Raw genomic sequence first — 18,378 nt, 5'->3', positions numbered from 1 at the left:
TTTTTTTGTTTCCACCCTTTTCCCTCCCCTTTCTTTGTTTTGCAAGAAGAAAGAGACTTTTAAGAGATATCGTGAAGAATACAACTGGAATTTTCCCCCTGAAGCTTGCTTTAAAGGAATGGATGTGCCTAAACAAACCATGAGAACTGCAAACCTTGCCTTGCACTTTTTTCAGTCTGTCTTTCTATGTACAGTAGTGTAGGATGTACCTGGAAGTCTCCACGTTTTATAAGCCTCTCTGCGACGTTGTTTTGCTGCGGTGTCTGGACAGTTTCCAACCCAATTGCTGAGGGCAGGGGGTTGGCAGAGCATTGGCTTTTTGAACTTTTTTTTTTTTTTTTTCCATCCCTTGCGTAGCACAAAGGGATTTAAATTACTGTTATTTTTTTCCTCAAACTGAAGATACAATTTGAAAGTGGGACAAGTAAAATGCCAATTTTATTTATATATGTTAAAAAGAAAATATGGGTACTTTTAAATAAGATGTTCTTCTATGCATACAGAGGTAGCAGTATGGTCAGGAGTGTTGCACTGACATATCAATATGTTTTAGTTTAACCCCTTAAGTGGTATTAAGGGGGTGAAAGGCCTGAAGATTTCTGTTGAAAAGCTTTATACTCCGTTTTTTTTTGTTCTTTAAATGTTTTTCTTCCTCAGAGTTTCAAGTAACTGTACATTTGAATTTTAAAGCAGCTGTTAAAAAATAAGACTATTTTGAATCACTATTGTATTGTTGTGTAATCTTGGATAAAAAAAAATAAAGTATTATCAATTTATGGTGGTTGAATATGCTATTTTAATAAAATATTGTAAAACTACCTTGCAGGTTATTTTCTTAGTTTTTTTTTTCTTTTCAGAAATCAGTGGGTGATCCTCATTTAAAAAAAAAATAAAAAAAAAATCAAACATAAAATACAAAAGCTCTGTACATTTATGTGGATTGCCACTGAAGGATACATGGCTTGTTTCAGTAACCTTCCTCTGTGTCTAAAGGCTGCCGTTGTTTTCAGTTATGACTTTCCTTGTTGATGGAAATGCTTTCCTCCATAGGCTTTCATTAATGAGTGTCAAGGTCTGGATAATGAAGACATTCACATGCCGTGTGGTAGTATGATAAGGAAGTATGGTTTTTTGGGGTTTTTTTTTTAGTATATTGGACTAAGAAAACCGAGCTAGATCTTGGACACATTGCTAGTTAGTATGCAACTGCCTGAAACATATTCAAAAACAAAATATTTTTTTTAAAAAAAGGAAACTGCACAATATTTTGTGCATACCAGTAATAAAAATGTGTTTCCCTGTAACTTGCAGCATATGAAGTCCACATGGACGCATGAGTTTTACATTGTTAAATCTTTCTACACAAGAGGGCCGGTTAAGGTATTTGGTCAATTTAATGTCAAAAACAAAACACAATTTGAATAGTAATCCTTGCTTAGGTTAATATGGATAAAAAAATAGAAACAAATAGCTCATCAACTAAGATGTAGTAAAACGGTATCACTGTTTGTATGACATTTCTGCTATTCCATTCTGTGGAAGAGTACAGTTCCATTGTTGGGACAGATTTATCTCCAGGCTGTAGAACACTGCTGACACGAAAATGTAAAAATTATAATATGATTTACCGTATTGGCTCGAATATAGGCCGCACTTCCCCCCCCACTTTAAGTCTTTAAAGTGGGGGTGTGGCCTATATTCGGGGTCTGGCGCCGGGCAGTCAGCGGGGTTAGGATACAGATCCCCCGCAGGGGACCTGCATCCTACTCTTCGATCCGCTCAGACAGCCTCCCCTGCCAGCACTTTCCACGGGGGGGGGTGCCGGCACTGGAGGTTGTCTAAGCGCATCGTGCGGACGGTCACTGGCTGCGGAGGTTGTTTACCCGCATCGCCACAGCCGGTGACCGTCCGCACGATGCGTTTTACCTCTGCCCCTAAGACTTACCAGAGCAGACTCCCGGGTGTCTTGCGGGGCCGGCGGAGGACATCTAGGCAATACGTGTATACAACTTCCGGTGCCGGCACATCAACGGAAGTTGTATACGCGTATTGCGTAGATGTCCCTCGCCGGCCCCGCAAGACACCCGGGAGTCTCCTCTGGTAAGGCGGGGGGGGGGGGCAGAGTGGCAGCATATCTCGGGGGGGGGGGCAGAGTGGCAGCATGTTTTTTTGGTGCTTTTTTAAAGAAAAAAACTTTCTTTAAAAAAGCACCAAACTTTTAGGGTGCGGCCTATATACGGGGGTGGCCTATATCCGAGCCAATACGGTATTTCCTTCCTAATACCATTACGGTAGCTTCTAAAATTAGGTGACTTATGGTTTACAAGTAGTGTAGGTTAAGAAACAGTGGCCACCTGTAGTTTTTAGATGAATTGTGTTAGTTGTGGTGTTAGGGATAACATTTCTCATTATCTGTGGATCTGTCATTAAGGAAAACGAATCCTGAATATATATACCTGTGTGTGTGTATTATATATATATATATATATATATATATATATATATATGTGTATATATATAATATAATACACACACACACTCTTTTGCTTATTTGCAGCATTCATGATAAATTACATATGCTTGTGTAAGTAAATGCATACATTCTGTTTTTAATGAAGCTTTTTTTTATTATTTTGGGGAAAAAAGTCCGTAAAAGGACTACTCCATTTCTAGTGATGAATGCTTAGTACATAGCACTATTTCACATGGCTGGGTTCAGTGATGGCGCAATGAATTATTATTTTTTTACAATAAAATCACAAAGTTAAAATAAATGTTTCAAGACACAAGTGTTCTGCGTTATACTGGCGCAAACACCTTTAGTGATAGTCAAACATCTTTTTTTATTTTTTTTTTTTTCTTTTCTTCAAGGCAGTTCTTACTGGCATTTTAGCTAAGATTCAAATCTGACCAGAAAATGCACTGTTGAAAACAAACTGCCCCTCATTAAAAACAAAAAAACCCAAGGTACTTTGTATTTACATACATTTTTTTTTAGGGTCTCTAGATGACATCCTACTTTAAACTAAAATTTATATAAGGCATTTCCATCAGTTTCTGGCAAAATATAAAAGAGCATAATAGTGTATTTATTATTTCACTAATGTATAGCAACTAATCATACTAAACGTCTGGAAGCTCAACTGCTCCTTGTAATCTAAATATGGTGTACAGCACTGAATTTATGGCTCTAATAATCATCATAGTTGACCCCAGCTCCATGTCTGAAGGTATAGGGATTGCGGGGTCCAATGGCTGAATCCTCGTCATAATGATGCTGATGGAAACCACCATAGTATTCACTCCCGCCACGGCCTTGGTTCTTCCAGTATGACATGTCATCTTCATATTTCTGGAAAAGATTTTCAGTGTTATCAGAATGCTAAAAAAGTGTTTTCATATACGTAGGAAAATATAAGTCCAAGCTGTAGGGTAGATGTTCTTATTGATGAATTTTGTCGTTAATTCTCTGTACTTACTGCTTCATCGAAGCCCATATAGAGAAATTGCTGGTACCATTGTTGGACTTCTGGACGAGTCCTGTCCCAGAGTTGTCGCTTTGGTCTCTTTAGTGTATTTAAGAACTCATTGGCTTTATTCCCTTCTACAGCCACCACCGTTTTATCAGGTGCAGAAGCTACAATACAAACGGACAAAACCAACGTATCGAATTAACAATACATGTACACATGGTAGCTTTATTTGAAGCTTTTATTAGCTCTCCATGGTTAATGCCAGACAGCGGTATATATGATGATTAAACCGGATATCTGCTGCTGTAGAACACTGCAGGCACGATTTATTTTCTTCCCAATACCATTAGCTTCTTAAATTAGGTGCGTTATGGTGTACAAGAAGTGTGGCCTTCAATAGTTTTTGGTGAATTGTGTTAGTTGTGGTGTTAAGGGTAACATTGTTTATTATTTGTGGATCTGTCATTAAGGAAAATATACAGGACTTCAGAGAAAAGTCTGGGAAGTGTCCCTCTGTATTGAAATCCCAATTGGGGTCCTCTGTCTACAGGTAGTTTAAGTTGAAAATGTTCCCAGCCAACTGCTGAATAACTCTTAAAATAACTCTTAAATCAATCTCTTTTATTAGCATTTTGCTGTCCTGTTCCCATGACCAGCTTTCTTTCTATGTGTCTGGCTATAAGAAATGTAGGTGTTTATTAAAAGGAGAGTTTGGATGACAATTGTTTTTGCCTTCACTTATACTTTATAAAGTGAGGGTGTTAAAACACAACTCTTCTGAAAACTCTCCCTTGAGTGAATAAACCCCATTGAGTAATTGATTGACTGCTGCGGCTATTTAGATTGTTAATTGAAGGAAGGGGATAATGGCCACCTCCTTATGTTTTCTTTCATGTCTTTTAACGCACATCTGCAAGGTATAAAATCCAGGGCAAATAAGGAGTTTTATTAGGACGCGCTGAACTGACCTTCTCTTTTCTGTAGCATCATACGAAGTTTATTCCCACTTGACAATTCTAGAAACAGAAAAAAATGCTCGTCAATGTAAATCATGTAATTTAGCACAATTGGGCTTATAACTGACATACATTTTGATGTACTGAGGTTACGGTATAATAAAAGGGAAGGGGGAACGTAGAATCGCCATAGCGAGTTTGTTGCTTTTTAGTAGGACACACAAATCTCTGTGTGAACATTTAAACTAAAAACCTCCAAAACAAGTACACTGCACGCAAAAGCACGAGCCAACCTTAAGACGTTAATTAAGTTACACTAAAGCGTACATCAAAATATTTCAGATGGACAAAGCGATATTTTCGTTTTTGGGGTGTAGGCAGATAGAGGCATGGCTAGAAGGCAAGGCTTTATCAAGGCGTTTAAGTGCTGTTAGGACCTATTGAGGCATTTCTAAAAGTAATAATGTATTTTAATTACGCAATTTGATATATAAACATTTTCTGTCGTTTTATGCACATTATTGTGAGTTTTCCAGCTGTAGAACGCCATGACACACTCATATGGTTAGGTGTCATTAGTAGAACTACCATGAAGATATTCTTTGTCCTGACAGTGTACTCTCCAGAATGATAGTGGAGATAGCCCAATTGTTATGTTATATATTACTTGTTATGTCCTGTCTACCCATTGTACAGCACTATGGAATATGATGGCACTAAATAGAAAAATAATATTATAGCCAACAGGGCGAGTATGTTTGGCCCCTTTATCCAGGCTCAGACTGACCATCTGGCACACCGGGCAAATGCCCTGTGGCCCCTGGACAAAAGTGCCATATACACACCCAACCTGCAGATCCGTAGGGAGATTGGGTGCTGCATTCTGCGGCCACTGGCCGGATATGCTCAGCCGCATACTACACGAGCGTAAAAACATAAAATGTGGCCATGCAAATCCAGTCGTCATCGGGCAGCCTCCAGCCTTAAATTGCCAGGGCCCCCTCATCATCACAAGTCTGGCCCTGCCTATATGTTGTTAATAACATGGACAGCATGATTAACCCAGAGTTATTACTGTACAAGGCACCGTAACAACCAAATATAACATTTTAAAATATCAGAGTTTTCGTTCAGGTTTTACTGGCTATCCCGTTATGAGTGTCATAAGCTGTTTGGGCTACACACTCCGCTCCCAGGTAACACCAAAGAAGATGATTCCTGTAAAAATAGGCATCTGAGAGACACACTTGGAATTTCCTGGACTTTCTTGAATTTCATTTTGGCAAGGAACATCTACATAATTCCATGGATTATTTTACTTTTGTGTAGTGTTTTTTTTTTCTATAGTTAATTCTTGTTTATTTTACTGTTTTGTATTTACGTTTTGTATGTCTTCTTTTACCTTTAGTTTTGTATAAGCAGTGTGACCATTTTATTCTGATTAATATAGTCAATTATTTAAATTTGTTTAATTCATATATGTATTTTATCCAAACATTAAACATAGATCTGATCTTTTTCCTCTGATGGACAAGAGAATATATTAACGGAGGCATAGCGAGCATCTAAGCAATCTTTAGCACCCAGAGCGCATGTATAACGTGTATGATGTAGTTAGTGCACAGGGAGATTGTTCCTGTTTAAAATGGCAATAGGATTCCAATGTAAGAATTACTAAATGCTCATGGGAAATGGAAAAATACACCAGCTACTTCTTTAATGCAGGAAGATATGATGTCTAAACTAGAATAATTTAAAACCAGTAATAATAATACAATCAACAATAGTTGGTTTACAGTGCCGGTTAATTTATGATTCTATCTCAAACGTGTCAGTTTTACAAGGACTGAGATAGATGTAAAAAAAATATTTGATTTCTGCTGGCTCAGTACACCTTTTTTATGCATAATGCAAGTGGTTTTGAGTAAGTATCTTTTTAATTATCAATACATATATCAGTCTGGAATTGTTTTTTTTTTGTTTTTACTATTTTCATTGAAAAAAGCATTACACTTAACAAAATAAAACATTACTCAATATTTTCCCATAAACACTGTATATCATTTGTATTTTTATTTATTTTTTTACTTAAAGGTCAGCATATCCATGTGCACGTTGAAGGTTTTTGGTGATAATGATATGCGATTCTGTGTATTTGTTTAGATATGCAATCTTGGTGCATGGAAAAGAGTAATTTTGACATCATACAGTAAATCAATACAATACTTGTTACTCACCTGGACTTATAAATATAACTAGTAGAAATACCAGAACTACTGAAGTAAGTCCAAAACGTCTTATAGTATACTGTGGCAAGAGCCCTCTTTTCTCCCTGGATGTTGACATCTTCTTTGCACAGATCCTGTTCCCCCGATACCTAAAACATGAGCAGTGTGCAGAGAGAATGTCGTAAAGATGTTCTCACACCAACAAAAATGTATAAAGTAGGTGGGAATGGAGAGGGGACAGAGCATTGAATAGTCTTTTCAGCAGCTTCCTCTAGTAGAGGGTTACTCTAGGTCATTCCAATGAATACTGGCAGTAATTACCACGCAAAGCTCAGTTTATAAACAGGCTACCATCTTGGATGTGTTGCTTTTGGAAAAGCAGTGGGTTGAGTACATATTGACCAAGTTTCCGTCAGTCTTTAAATGCTTGAACTGTGCCACTGGATGTGGTAGCTTAACCTAGAGGATTCAGAAAAATAGGGAATAGGGATAGTTGTATTTTGTACTTTTTTGTCTTTTAAAGCCAAAAAAAGGGGAACAAAGGACGCTTTTCTATAGTCTTGTGTAGCCTAGGCTACAACTTCCTTGTATTTGGAATACGTTCACTGCTTTTCACTAATATTTTCAAAGACATTTTATTTGGACATTTGCAAGACATCAAGAACTCAAAAGATGGGGACCTGCACTGTTTACTGTTTTGACACAGTCTAGGAGCAAGCAAATGTGTATGGGTAAAGTGTCCATACAATGATACTAATGTATGGGACATGACTTGTGTATGTCATTGGCTACCTCCCTGGGTCTCCAGGTCACTCTCATTTTTCTCTGGATAGGGGAGCAGCGTTTGACCATGCCCACTCCCTGTTTACCTCCCCTCCTACTCTTTAAATTCTCACGAAGTCACTCCTTCAGAGCAAGGAGAGATCCAGGTAGCTTAGCCATGGTGGTTTCCAGGTATGGTCATTGTTTTCAATAGGGTTTATTCACAAAGTGTTAACTTGCTGGAGAGTACACTCTCTGATTTCACTATCCAATATAAATTTAATTAGCGAAAAAAGAGAGATGGTCCACGAGTAATTTTAAGAAGAAGACATGGTTGAGCCAGGGTCACATTGTGGCGTGTCTGGGTATGTTATTGTATTTATGTGAGTGGGTCTGGATATGGTAATGTTTCCATTTAGTGATTGTCTCCCTCTGCATGTGTATTAGTGTGTACAGTTATGTTAATGTGAGTGTATGGCAGTGTTGGTGTGGTAGTATTGCATGTCTAGTTGTGTTACTATGAGTGTTTGGGTGTGTAGCTGAGTATGTTAGTATGTGTGTGTCTGAGTTTGTGTATTAGTGTGTTTGCATTGTGTTAGTGTTGAGTGTCTTGGTGTGTAAGTGTTAGCGTGAGTGTCTGGATGTGTTAATGTGAGGTTCTGGATCCACCCCTGATTTAACATATCTTTTATGTGACGGCACCATTGTGGACACTAAATTATTAAACTTTAGAAATTATTAGCATACAGAAAACGTATACAAAACATTCTGAGTAATAAATGTTTAAACACATTGAAATATATTAACGAACCAGAACCTAATAGCTTAATAACCTAGATTTTTTATTACTTCTCTTTGGCATTTAAAAAGTAGTATTCACCATCATGCACCTGACCTCCCTTGACTGCTCGCTTTAACTTTTTGGGTTTTTTTTACATTGTTATAACTTACAACTTACAATTTGCTATTTTCACCCTGAGTACTTTCAGTCAGTCATGATCTTTATGAGACATTTCTGCTCTGCATTCCAAAGTGATGTTAGCCAACAGCCTTAGGACTTTTTGAGTCCTTTGCTTATGTGGCAGTTACCTCAGTGAACTCCAATTCCATAGTACAATGAGACACAATAAGACGTTGGGTATAATCATAGTTCATATATAATTCTGAGAACTCAAGTGAATATTACAAATTAAAAAAGCATCACATTTTTATGAAACTAAATGTTGCTCTGTAATTTACAGGTCAAGGGATATTGGTAATTTTGAAAATATTTATTTTGGAAATTTGTCCGTTGTGCATTATTCTTACTTCCGGTAAACACATTTTTAAAGTTATTCTAAACTGAGTAAAAGCAAATTATATATATTAGATGAGAAAATTGCTTTTCTGAAGACTATGATCATATATAGTAACAAGATTTTAAAGGTTTTTTTAAAGTTAGTGTGACATTCTGCTGATTGTAGGAAAATTCATCTAAATACAATATTGAACTAAATGGGGACTATTTCTAACATCTTTTGAGGGGTAAACATAAAAATTAGTAATATATAAAAATTATAAACCGTTCCTCAATGAAAAAGTAAAACTGAAAATGTATTTTTTTTGCAGAAAGTATCTTAACACTAAGTAAAAAAAAAAAAACAATAACTAAATACCATAAAAAAACACAACATAAAACAACAGATGAATAAAACTGAGCTGTTAGCTTAAATGTAATTATAACGTTCGTTATAAGATGCTGATCACTTCCAAACTCTCTCAGGCGATTCGAACGATGGTGTTCCTGTCCTGAGCCAAGAGCAAATATTTACACCTCAAGAGCTCAAAAGTAATTAAAAGGAAATGCTAGGCAAACCTTCCTGGAACAAGCAGTGATTTGTTATAAATCCAATGCGCCTTGCATTCCTGTATTATAAAAACAAAACATAAATTTAGTGTTACTTTACCTCAGAAACAAAAAGTTACTTATGTCCTTTCCAAGCGGTCCTTCAAAAATGTCCTAAGGTGAGCCTTATTTATGCGTATCCTGTAAGCAGCACACATGAAGGAAGGGGATTTGGTGGAATAGGCACTTTCATAAGAAAAAAACACCCATGAATTCCAAATTCTTCTAAAAAAAAAAAAAAACTGGCTAAGAATCCTAAGGGTAAGGAATCAAGTTTCTTCATAGTCGCAGATACCAGATGCCAATGTACTGCTGCATGCAGATGTTGCATGGAGAAATGATTTATCTCCTAGTTAAATCATAAAATACATTTACCTTTTTTTATTTTGGCATCACTTTTTAATTCATGATTCATTAAACATACTTAGAATTAAACTTTACTGTGGGATGTGTTTAAGTATATTGTCCTTCATTGTAATCATCAGTTGAAATAATAAGTATAAGAGCAATTTAGCTTTCTGCAGATGTGACCTTCACAAATACAACAAACATTCTAACATTACTTCTGGGCACAGGGAAATCAGACATTTAGTAATATTGACAAGAATATGTAACGTTTTCATGTCTTGACAGCGGGATAAAAGGATTAATGGGCCTGGAGCCCCATGAGTTGCGATCAGAACGGCTCTGTGGCATTTCCCTCTCTTTCGTTTGTGACCGTGATCACATCACAGACCTGATTAAGAGAAAAATCCTAACATATCTCTTATCTATGTGCCAGACAAAGTTGTAATTTAAAGTAATTAGAATGGGTTAAAATGCTTGTCTTGTTGTCATATAATACTACAATGGTAATTTAGGTAACATCATATTGTTTTGCAGTGGTCCTTGTGGACTCCTAGCAGCAGCTCCCCCCAGACTTACAGCTATGCACCTGCAGGCCCCTAGCACTTGCTCCCCCCAGACTTAGCGCTCAGCTGGTGCTGCCGTCCGCACTTCCTCAGGCACAGCACGTTGAGTCTGAGCACCAGAATATGATGTATTTTCCTGCTTGAAGTTCGATGGCTGATAGCAGCTTTAGGGTAGTTTACAGAAGCTTAAATGCGTCGGGTTTTCATCTATGTGTTGTGTGGTAATATTATGTTGGGTCCACAATTGCTCCAGGGACCCAAAGCTTCTTAATATGGCCTTGCCAACCTATCGGATTCAGGGGATCTTAATTCTTTATATAAGAAAATGAGTGGTTCAGCACAACCACAAGATCAAACCAGTTTAAACCAGAACATGTGTATTTAAAGAATGTTGAGTACCTGACAAGAAAGGTCGTGCACAAAATGGCCTGTCTAGAATGAGACGATATTACCGTATTTGCTCGATTATATGACGACCCTGATTATAAGACGACCCCCCCAAATCTGAATATTAATTTAGGGGGGGAAAAAAAAGCCTGAATATAAGATGACCCTATAGGAAAAAAGTTTTACCAGTAAATGTTAATTCATCTAAACTATTTTTTTTTAATAAAAGCTATGATTGAGAAAAATATTTTGGTTTTATTTCCTTCTATTTTCCAACCTTCCCCCCAGTTATGCACATCTGCCCCAGAATTGCCTTATACCCCCTATATGCCACTGTGCCCCATGATATGCCTTTTGACCCCCTATGTGCCACTCTGCCTCCAGAAATGCCTTATACCCCTATATGCCACTCTGGCATTTAGAGGGTTAAAAGGCATATTATGGGGAAGAGTGGCATATAGGGAGGTTTAAGGCATTCAGGAGGCAGAGTGGTGTATAGAGGGTTAAAAAGGCATTTCTGGAGGCAGATGTGCATAACTGGGGGGAAGGTTGGAAAATAGAAGCAGCGGGGGTTGTCTGCGTCCATCGCGCAGACCTTCCCCGACTGTCAGAGATTAGAACTCTGATCTCTGACAGCCGGGGAAGGTCTGCGCGATGGACGCAGACAACCCCCGCTGCTAGCCACGCCTCCTTCCTGCTGCAGCGGAAGTTGTCTACGCTAATCGCGTAGACATCTACACGCTGCCCCAGCTACACACCGGGGACTCAAAAGTACCGGTATCGTCTTATAATCGAGCAAATACGGTACTTTTAACTAGGCATTTAGGCGGCTAATTGCTATCATGTTCTTTTTTTCTAGTTGACCATTTTGAGCATCCCTCTGTAAGCAGAGTATGTTCCTCTTATCATTAGTAGTTTCTTGATCCTTTTCAGGTTTTTGGTTTTTTTCTGGCAAACAAACCCAAAATAATATGCAACTTTTGTATCATATACCTTTATATTCACTGGAAATAACTGGTTTGCCAAATTGTGCTTCAGTAGGAGGCTCATTGGAACAAAAGTTTAAAGTGATGTAAGAGTACTTTAAGAAAATATTTCCCCCCTCCAAAATATGTAGGCTAATGCTTTTTGACATGTAATCATGCCGTTTTCCAGGTATATTACACTTTTTCTTTCTTTATAGTACAGGAATTCTAATTTCAACTTTATCCATACACTACCCTAAAAAGTTCTTAGTAATTTCTGATTACTAACTGTTAGTAATGGTGACAGTCCAACGTCCAGCTCTTAGATCTTTCTATTCATGCTTTTTATTAGCATATCCCTAAATCTCGCCACTAAATGCGAATCCAGATGATTTCATAGATTAAAATAATTATAGCTTTTTTTCTGACATTTGGTGAATTAAACTGTACTGCCAGCTATGGTTTAAAAACTGACACATTTAATTATAAACATATTTGAGGTTAAATATCCCTTTGGTGCAGTAGATATTTTTTTTACAGCTTGCACAATTTAACTGCTCTTAGAAAAGCTGAGAAAATGGAATCTTATTTGGCAGCTGACATTTTAACAGAACTTGAAATGTCAGCAAAAAAGGTTGGCATCATCAGACTGAGGTCATACGCAGTGAATAATGTACTGGAAGTGGGTCAGCTGAGCAGCCTCCTTGCTGGCAGATTAAAAAATCTGATGTGTTGACAAAAAAAAGGGCCTCTGGTAAAAAAATTGGAGATAGTTAGTTGAATGGTTGATTGTTTTCCCATATGGCACTGAAAAGTTAACCATTACACTGTTCAGTATGGTAGGAAAGATTTACATGCAAATAACTAAATAATGGAATGTTACCTTAATCAATTTCATTTAATTAAGTTGTCTAGCTTGTAGCATTCTGACATTGATTTGTAAAAATGTAACAATAATAAAACAAAGCATATATTCTCAGACAAGCGAAATTATTTTTTTTTCTGGCAGGCAGCTAAATAATTTGCATGGAAGTGGTTTGTAACTTAAAGGGGCACTGCAGCCATTATATGCCTTTTAATGCATATGAGAAGTATGTGGCCCCCTTTAATGTTACATGGTTCTGTTTTTGTCAGGACCCGGGCAAGCAGGTCAGGTAGGAGCCCAGTTGCAGTGGATACTATGAGCTCTGTCTGTACCCCACGATGCATCATGACTGGTAGGTAGGTACAGGCAAATAAAGATACAAGATGCTGTAGGTATGTATATCCAAATAACAGTCTATATTGGAGCTGGCAGAACAGGAGAAACAGGACTGGTCAATAAGCGTGACAAAGCCACAAAAGCAGATGCACCACTGCAGGACACAGACTTCGGATAGTGGACTTCGGATAAGGGAACTGCGGAATGGAACCCCTCAGACAAGGAACACGGCTGGCACGCGGCAGGCAGCCCTCAGGCAGGGCACGCGGCAGGCAGCCCTCAGGCAGGGCACGCGGCAGGCAGCCCTCAGGCAGGGCACGCGGCAGGCAGCCCTCAGGCAGGGCATGCGGCAGGCAGCCCTCAGGCAGGCCACGCGGCCCTCAGGGCACATGTATTCAGGCAAGCCAGGTCAATACCAGGAGATCACAGAAGCAAAAGCCAAATCGGAAGCCAACAGCAAGGTCAGGACAAGCCAGGTCAGCACCAGGAGATCACAAGAGCCAAATCAGAAGCCAAGATCAAGGTCAGGACAAGTCAAGTCAAAACAGGCAGAATCCAACAGAGAATTGCACAAACAGCATAGGACCAGGCAGCAGAAAACCAGCAACACTGAAAACACTTCAATGCCAAGCCCCAGACTGAACGCCAGAGCAGGTATATAAGGGCAGGACTACACTCAGGTAACGTGGCTCAGCTGCCACAAGTAATTCCCTGAGAGGGAAGGTTGGCCACTAGCGGCTGCAGGTAGACACAACTATGTATTGTTCTCGCATAGTCCAGGCTTGTAGGGTGGAACCCTGACAGTTTTGCCGTTGAAAGGGGGATTCTGCAGCTTGTGATGAGTTTATTTATGAGTTATGTATGAGTTTGACTTGGTCAGCCAGTTCTAGCTTTGTCATTCTTTTGAAATGTATAGATTGGAAGAAGTGTCAGTATGCATATGTCCCTTTCCACACCCACCAGCTAAATACCTTGTAGGAGATGTGTCTCTGCACGCGATATACTCACCTCCAGTCAACTGCATCGCTGGCAGGTGAACTCTGCATCCAGGAACGTGTTCTGACTTACCTGCCACTGATTGACAGATTCAAGTTGCCAATCAGTGGCAAGAACAGTCAGATCATGGAGGGAGAGGGCTGTTGCAGTACATAGTCTTCTGTGTCAGGTAAGAGCTTTAATTGTTTTTATTTATTTAGAGTAATAGACAGGGCCGGCCCTATAATGGGGCAGACTGGGGCAATTGCCCCAGGCGGCACTTTAGAAGGGGCGGCACTTTGCCGCCCCAAGCGCTTTTTTTTTTTTTGAAGCGGAGGAGAGAGAGAGGGGCACCGAGTGGTTTTCGCTTACCCGCTCGGCGCCCCTCTCTCTCTCTCCTCTGCGGCGAGTCTCCCTGTTCGGTCCCGGTGCCGGCTTGTAATGCAGAGCGCCGGAAGTGACGTCAATTTCCGGCGCTCAGCATTACAAGCCGGCACCGTGGCAGAGCAGGGAGACTCGCCGCAGGACTGTTTAAAGGTAAGTACCGGGGGGGGGGTCGTAGATTATGGCGTCGGCGAAGTTTAAAATGCCGCCCCCCCCCCGGCGTCGGCGGGGGGGCGGCGTTTTAAACTTCGCCCCAGGCGGCGTTAAGTCTTCGGCCGGCCCTGGTAATAGAGTATAATTAATAGTCATTCTTCTTTATAGGAGGCTCACTATACTTTAAAAAAGAACTTTGTCTTCCATGATAATGTCAGTGTTAAGTCTCAGCCGATCAGATGAGACTGGACCCTGTATCTTAGTGTTCTGTGTGATATAAAACAACAATTGATTCAGCTACCAAACAAAAAAAGTGGTCAAGTTATGACCCCAATTATTATTGGTATCAGTGAGGTCGTCTAACTTGACATCATGTGACCCTGTTATAGCAGCATGGCAGCTTGCACCAAGTGTAAGTAGAAGGGAAGCTATGCACAAGTTTTTATTGCATTGTCGGGGGTAAGCTCATATAGAGGAAGATGGGCCACTTTGCTAGACCAAAAGGTACCAGCGTTTCTCTTTTTATTTGTCAGTGGGGACTAGAGTTATACCCCATAAATGTGGACTTGGATGACATCTTCTGACAGGCATCATACCTCAGAACTTCACAAAGTCCCTGATCTTGTGTTTCTTCAAATACTAAGCCTTTAACTGTCCATCACAATGTTTCTGTTGTGACTTGCTGATTGTGCTATCTAAATAGGTTTGTCAATGGTCCATATGAAAACCATGACTTGTCAGACTTTAAATGAAGGCATCTATATTTAAGCATAGATTTTAACTGTGATATACCAGTGAGAAAGCCGCACATCGGGATGCTCATACACCATGGAGCAGACTATAAAAGCGTAAACTCCAGATTGCCCAACAAGGAGAAAAGGTGCAATGCATTTCTTATGCAGTACTTTGCACATGTACCACCTAATAACTTTTTTATATTATATTAATTTTTCAGAAATTCCATCACAAAGGCTTTGCAAGGAAGGGTTACATACACTGCCACTTTTAATTAACCTAATGTGTAAAATGAACAAAGCTTTTTATACTAAAACGGTGCTGTTCAATGAGAAGTACCGTATTTGTTAAGATGAATTCTCCACTGCGTGGGTTGGGAAGAAGGAATTATCTGCACAGTCCTGACATTGGCCCATTTTCATACACTGGAATACGTTTGAAGCTTTTTAATTAGGCGAATATCCTGGCTGTCATCTGGTTCTACTTCCTAACTGCGCTTTTATCTTTGCAAAATTTCAAATCAGGAAGATACGTTGCTGAGAAATACAGATGTAGCCCTTTCATATTGTCTTTGGCCAAACATGCTTCACTCAAAATGAAAAAGAGCAATGACATAGTTACATAGTTATATAGTTATATAGGCTGAAAAAAGACATGCGTCCATCAAGTTCAGCCTTTCCTATATCTGTTAATTTGTTGCTGTTGATCCAAAAGAAGGCAAAACACCCAAGTTTGGCTCTTTCCAATTTTGCACTAAGCAGGGAAAAAATTCCTTCTTGCCAGAACTGTATCATATTGTAAAGGGTTTGATTGTATGTACCGATCAGCCTTTTTTCCAGCCTTGGCTTTCAGTCTTTCAAGATCTTGCATGCTATGAATATTTTGGCAAAGTCAAAGAGAACAAACCAGGATAATGTATGGTCAAAGGTATTCCGATGCCCGGGACACGCAGAGTCTGCATTGGTAAGTCTAGGGGGGGGGGCACATCTTGGGGGCAGAGTGGCAGCATATCTCGGCGGAGGGCAGAGTGGCAGCATATCTCAGGGGAGGGCACAGTGGCAGCATATCTCGGGGGAGGGCAGAGTGGCAGCATATCTCAGGGGGGACGGAGTGGCAGCATATCTATTCCACTAAGTTGGTTTTTTTTCTAAGAATCAAAATTTTTCTTTAAAAAAGCACCTAACCTTTAGGGTGCGGCCTATAATCGGGTGCGGCCTATAATCGAGCCAATACGATATATATATATATATATATATATATATATATATGTATATAAATCCTCTAGTTATGCATTCTGGAAACTGTAGTTCTTTTGTATCATATTGTAAAGGGTTTGATTGTATGTACCTATCAGCCTTTTTTCCAGCCTTGGCTTTCAGTCTTTCAAGATCTTGCATGCTATGAATATTATGGCAAAGTCAGAAAGAACAAACGAGGATAATGTATTAGATGCTAAGATTGTCTTTTCATGCTCAGTAGGCTCCAGGCTTAACACGTTGTTCAGTGTCGAGATTCAGCAATGACCATATTGCAAATAAATTCTCTGAAGTGAAATAAATATATTTATAAATATCTGTGCATAACAGATGTCGTTCTTTTATTGCAGGGCAACATTGCCAAATAATTTACCATTTTGATTTAAATACATTGCTTTTTGGCTTATAACTGGATGCCTCTTTCCAAGTCTTGTATTTTACTAGTTATTACATTCAGATGAATTCTTTCAAGCATTGCAGTTCTTGCAAAGACTAACCTAATGAATAATAATGAATCAAATGAATCAGTCTTTTATATTAGTCTACAAAATCATAAGACAACACAGACCTTCGGGGTAGCAATTTATTTTCAAGGTGGGAGGTAGATATGTTTGGCCTGCTTACCAACAGGTTTGTCCACTCACCACTCCTATGTTATGTAGCAAACATAAAGGCCTAGCAAAGCTACACTGTATGGACAAAGGTATTGGGACAGCTGACCATTAAACCAACAGGGACTTTTATAGCATTGCATTCTAAATACATAGACATATATATATACATAGACAATATGTAGTTGGCCCCTCGTTTGCAGTTAACAGCTTCCACTCGTCTAGGAAGGATTTCCACAAGATTTTGGAGAGTTTCTGTGGAAATTTTTGCCCATTCATGCAGAAGAGCATTTGTGAGGTCAGGCACTGATGTTGGATGAGAAGGCCTGGCTCGCAATCTCCGTTCCAGTTCATCCCAAAGGTGTCCTATGGGGTCAAGTTCTTCCACACTAAACTCATCCAACAATGTCTTTATGGACCTTGTTGGAATAGAAAAAGGCCTTCCCCAAACTGTTCCCACATAGCATTATACAAAATATCTTGGTATGCTGAAGGAGGAAAAGAAACCCTCAGAAACTATTGTGGAAAGCCTTCCCAGAAGGGTGGAATTTGTTATACCTGCAAAGGGGGGACACATGTGAATGTCTATGTATTTAGAATGCAAATGTCATAAAAGTACCTGTTGGTGTAACGGTCAGGTGTCCATATAGTGTATCTCACTCTGCTTACACCTCCTCCCAGATCCCATAAGGTGAAGGAATGGAAGAGCCCAGGTGTGCTCATAATCTATCAGCTAGAATGCTCAGGCACATAGTAAATGTTATCAGTGAAGATCCAGTTAGGCCACAAAAAAACACTTTAATAATTACAATTAAACTAGATGAATAAAGTTAACGTTGTGGCGTCCTAGCCTACTGGTAATTTTATGGTACAGGCTAATGCACATTTTAAGATTAATATTTGATCACTGAAGCAATATGCCATGATCTCACCGAGACAATCACTGCTTAAAAAGTATAGGAATGGATGGTTTTTTATATATAACGGTCCCTTAGAAAGAGCTTGTATCATTAATATGAGCCAGGGCCGGCCGAAGACTTAACGCCGCCTGGGGCGAAGTTTAAAATGCCGCCCCCCGCCGAGGGGGGGGCGGCATTATCTACCCGCCCCCCACCGGTACTTACCCTTAAACAGTCCTGCGGCGAGTCTCCCTGTGCTGCCACGGTGCCGGCTTGTAATGCTGAGCGCCGGAAATTCGCGTCACTTCCGGCGCTCTGCATTACAAGCCGGCACCGAGACCGAACAGGTAAACTCGCCGCAGAGGAGAGAGAGAGGGGCGCCGAGCGGGTAAGCGAAAATCACTCGGTGCCCCTCTCTCTCTCCTCCGCTTCAAAAAAACAAAAAAAAAAACGCTTGGGGCGGCAAAGTGCCGCCCCTTCTGAAGTGCCGCCTGGGGCAATTGCCATTGTAGGGCCGGCCCTGATATGAGCATACCTAAGAACTAGGGCTGAAACAACTAATCGATATAATCGATAATTAAAATCGTTGACAACGAT

The 18,378-nt window shown here is 39.7% G+C and overlaps 1 protein-coding gene across 1 annotated transcript; it reads right to left on the bottom strand.

Moving 5' to 3' along the window:
* Positions 1 to 3,190: 3,190 nt before the first annotated feature.
* Positions 3,191 to 17,605, bottom strand: LOC149289262 (augurin-like). Its single transcript, XM_089490906.1, has 5 exons — positions 17,502 to 17,605; positions 6,667 to 6,806; positions 4,442 to 4,489; positions 3,480 to 3,637; positions 3,191 to 3,352 (listed from the first exon to the last, which is right to left on the bottom strand). The coding sequence occupies exons 1-5, from the start codon at positions 17,603 to 17,605 to the stop codon at positions 3,191 to 3,193; spliced, it is 612 nt and encodes a 203-aa protein (XP_089347032.1).
* Positions 17,606 to 18,378: the final 773 nt, after the last annotated feature.

This window comes from Sceloporus occidentalis, unplaced genomic scaffold (genome assembly GCF_023333645.1).
Source record: "Sceloporus occidentalis isolate IW3139 unplaced genomic scaffold, rSceOcc1.0.p SCAF_47, whole genome shotgun sequence".
NCBI lineage: Eukaryota > Metazoa > Chordata > Lepidosauria > Squamata > Phrynosomatidae > Sceloporus > Sceloporus occidentalis.
Note: the sequence above shows the minus strand (reverse complement) of the source record. Positions and strands in the feature narration are given on the sequence as shown.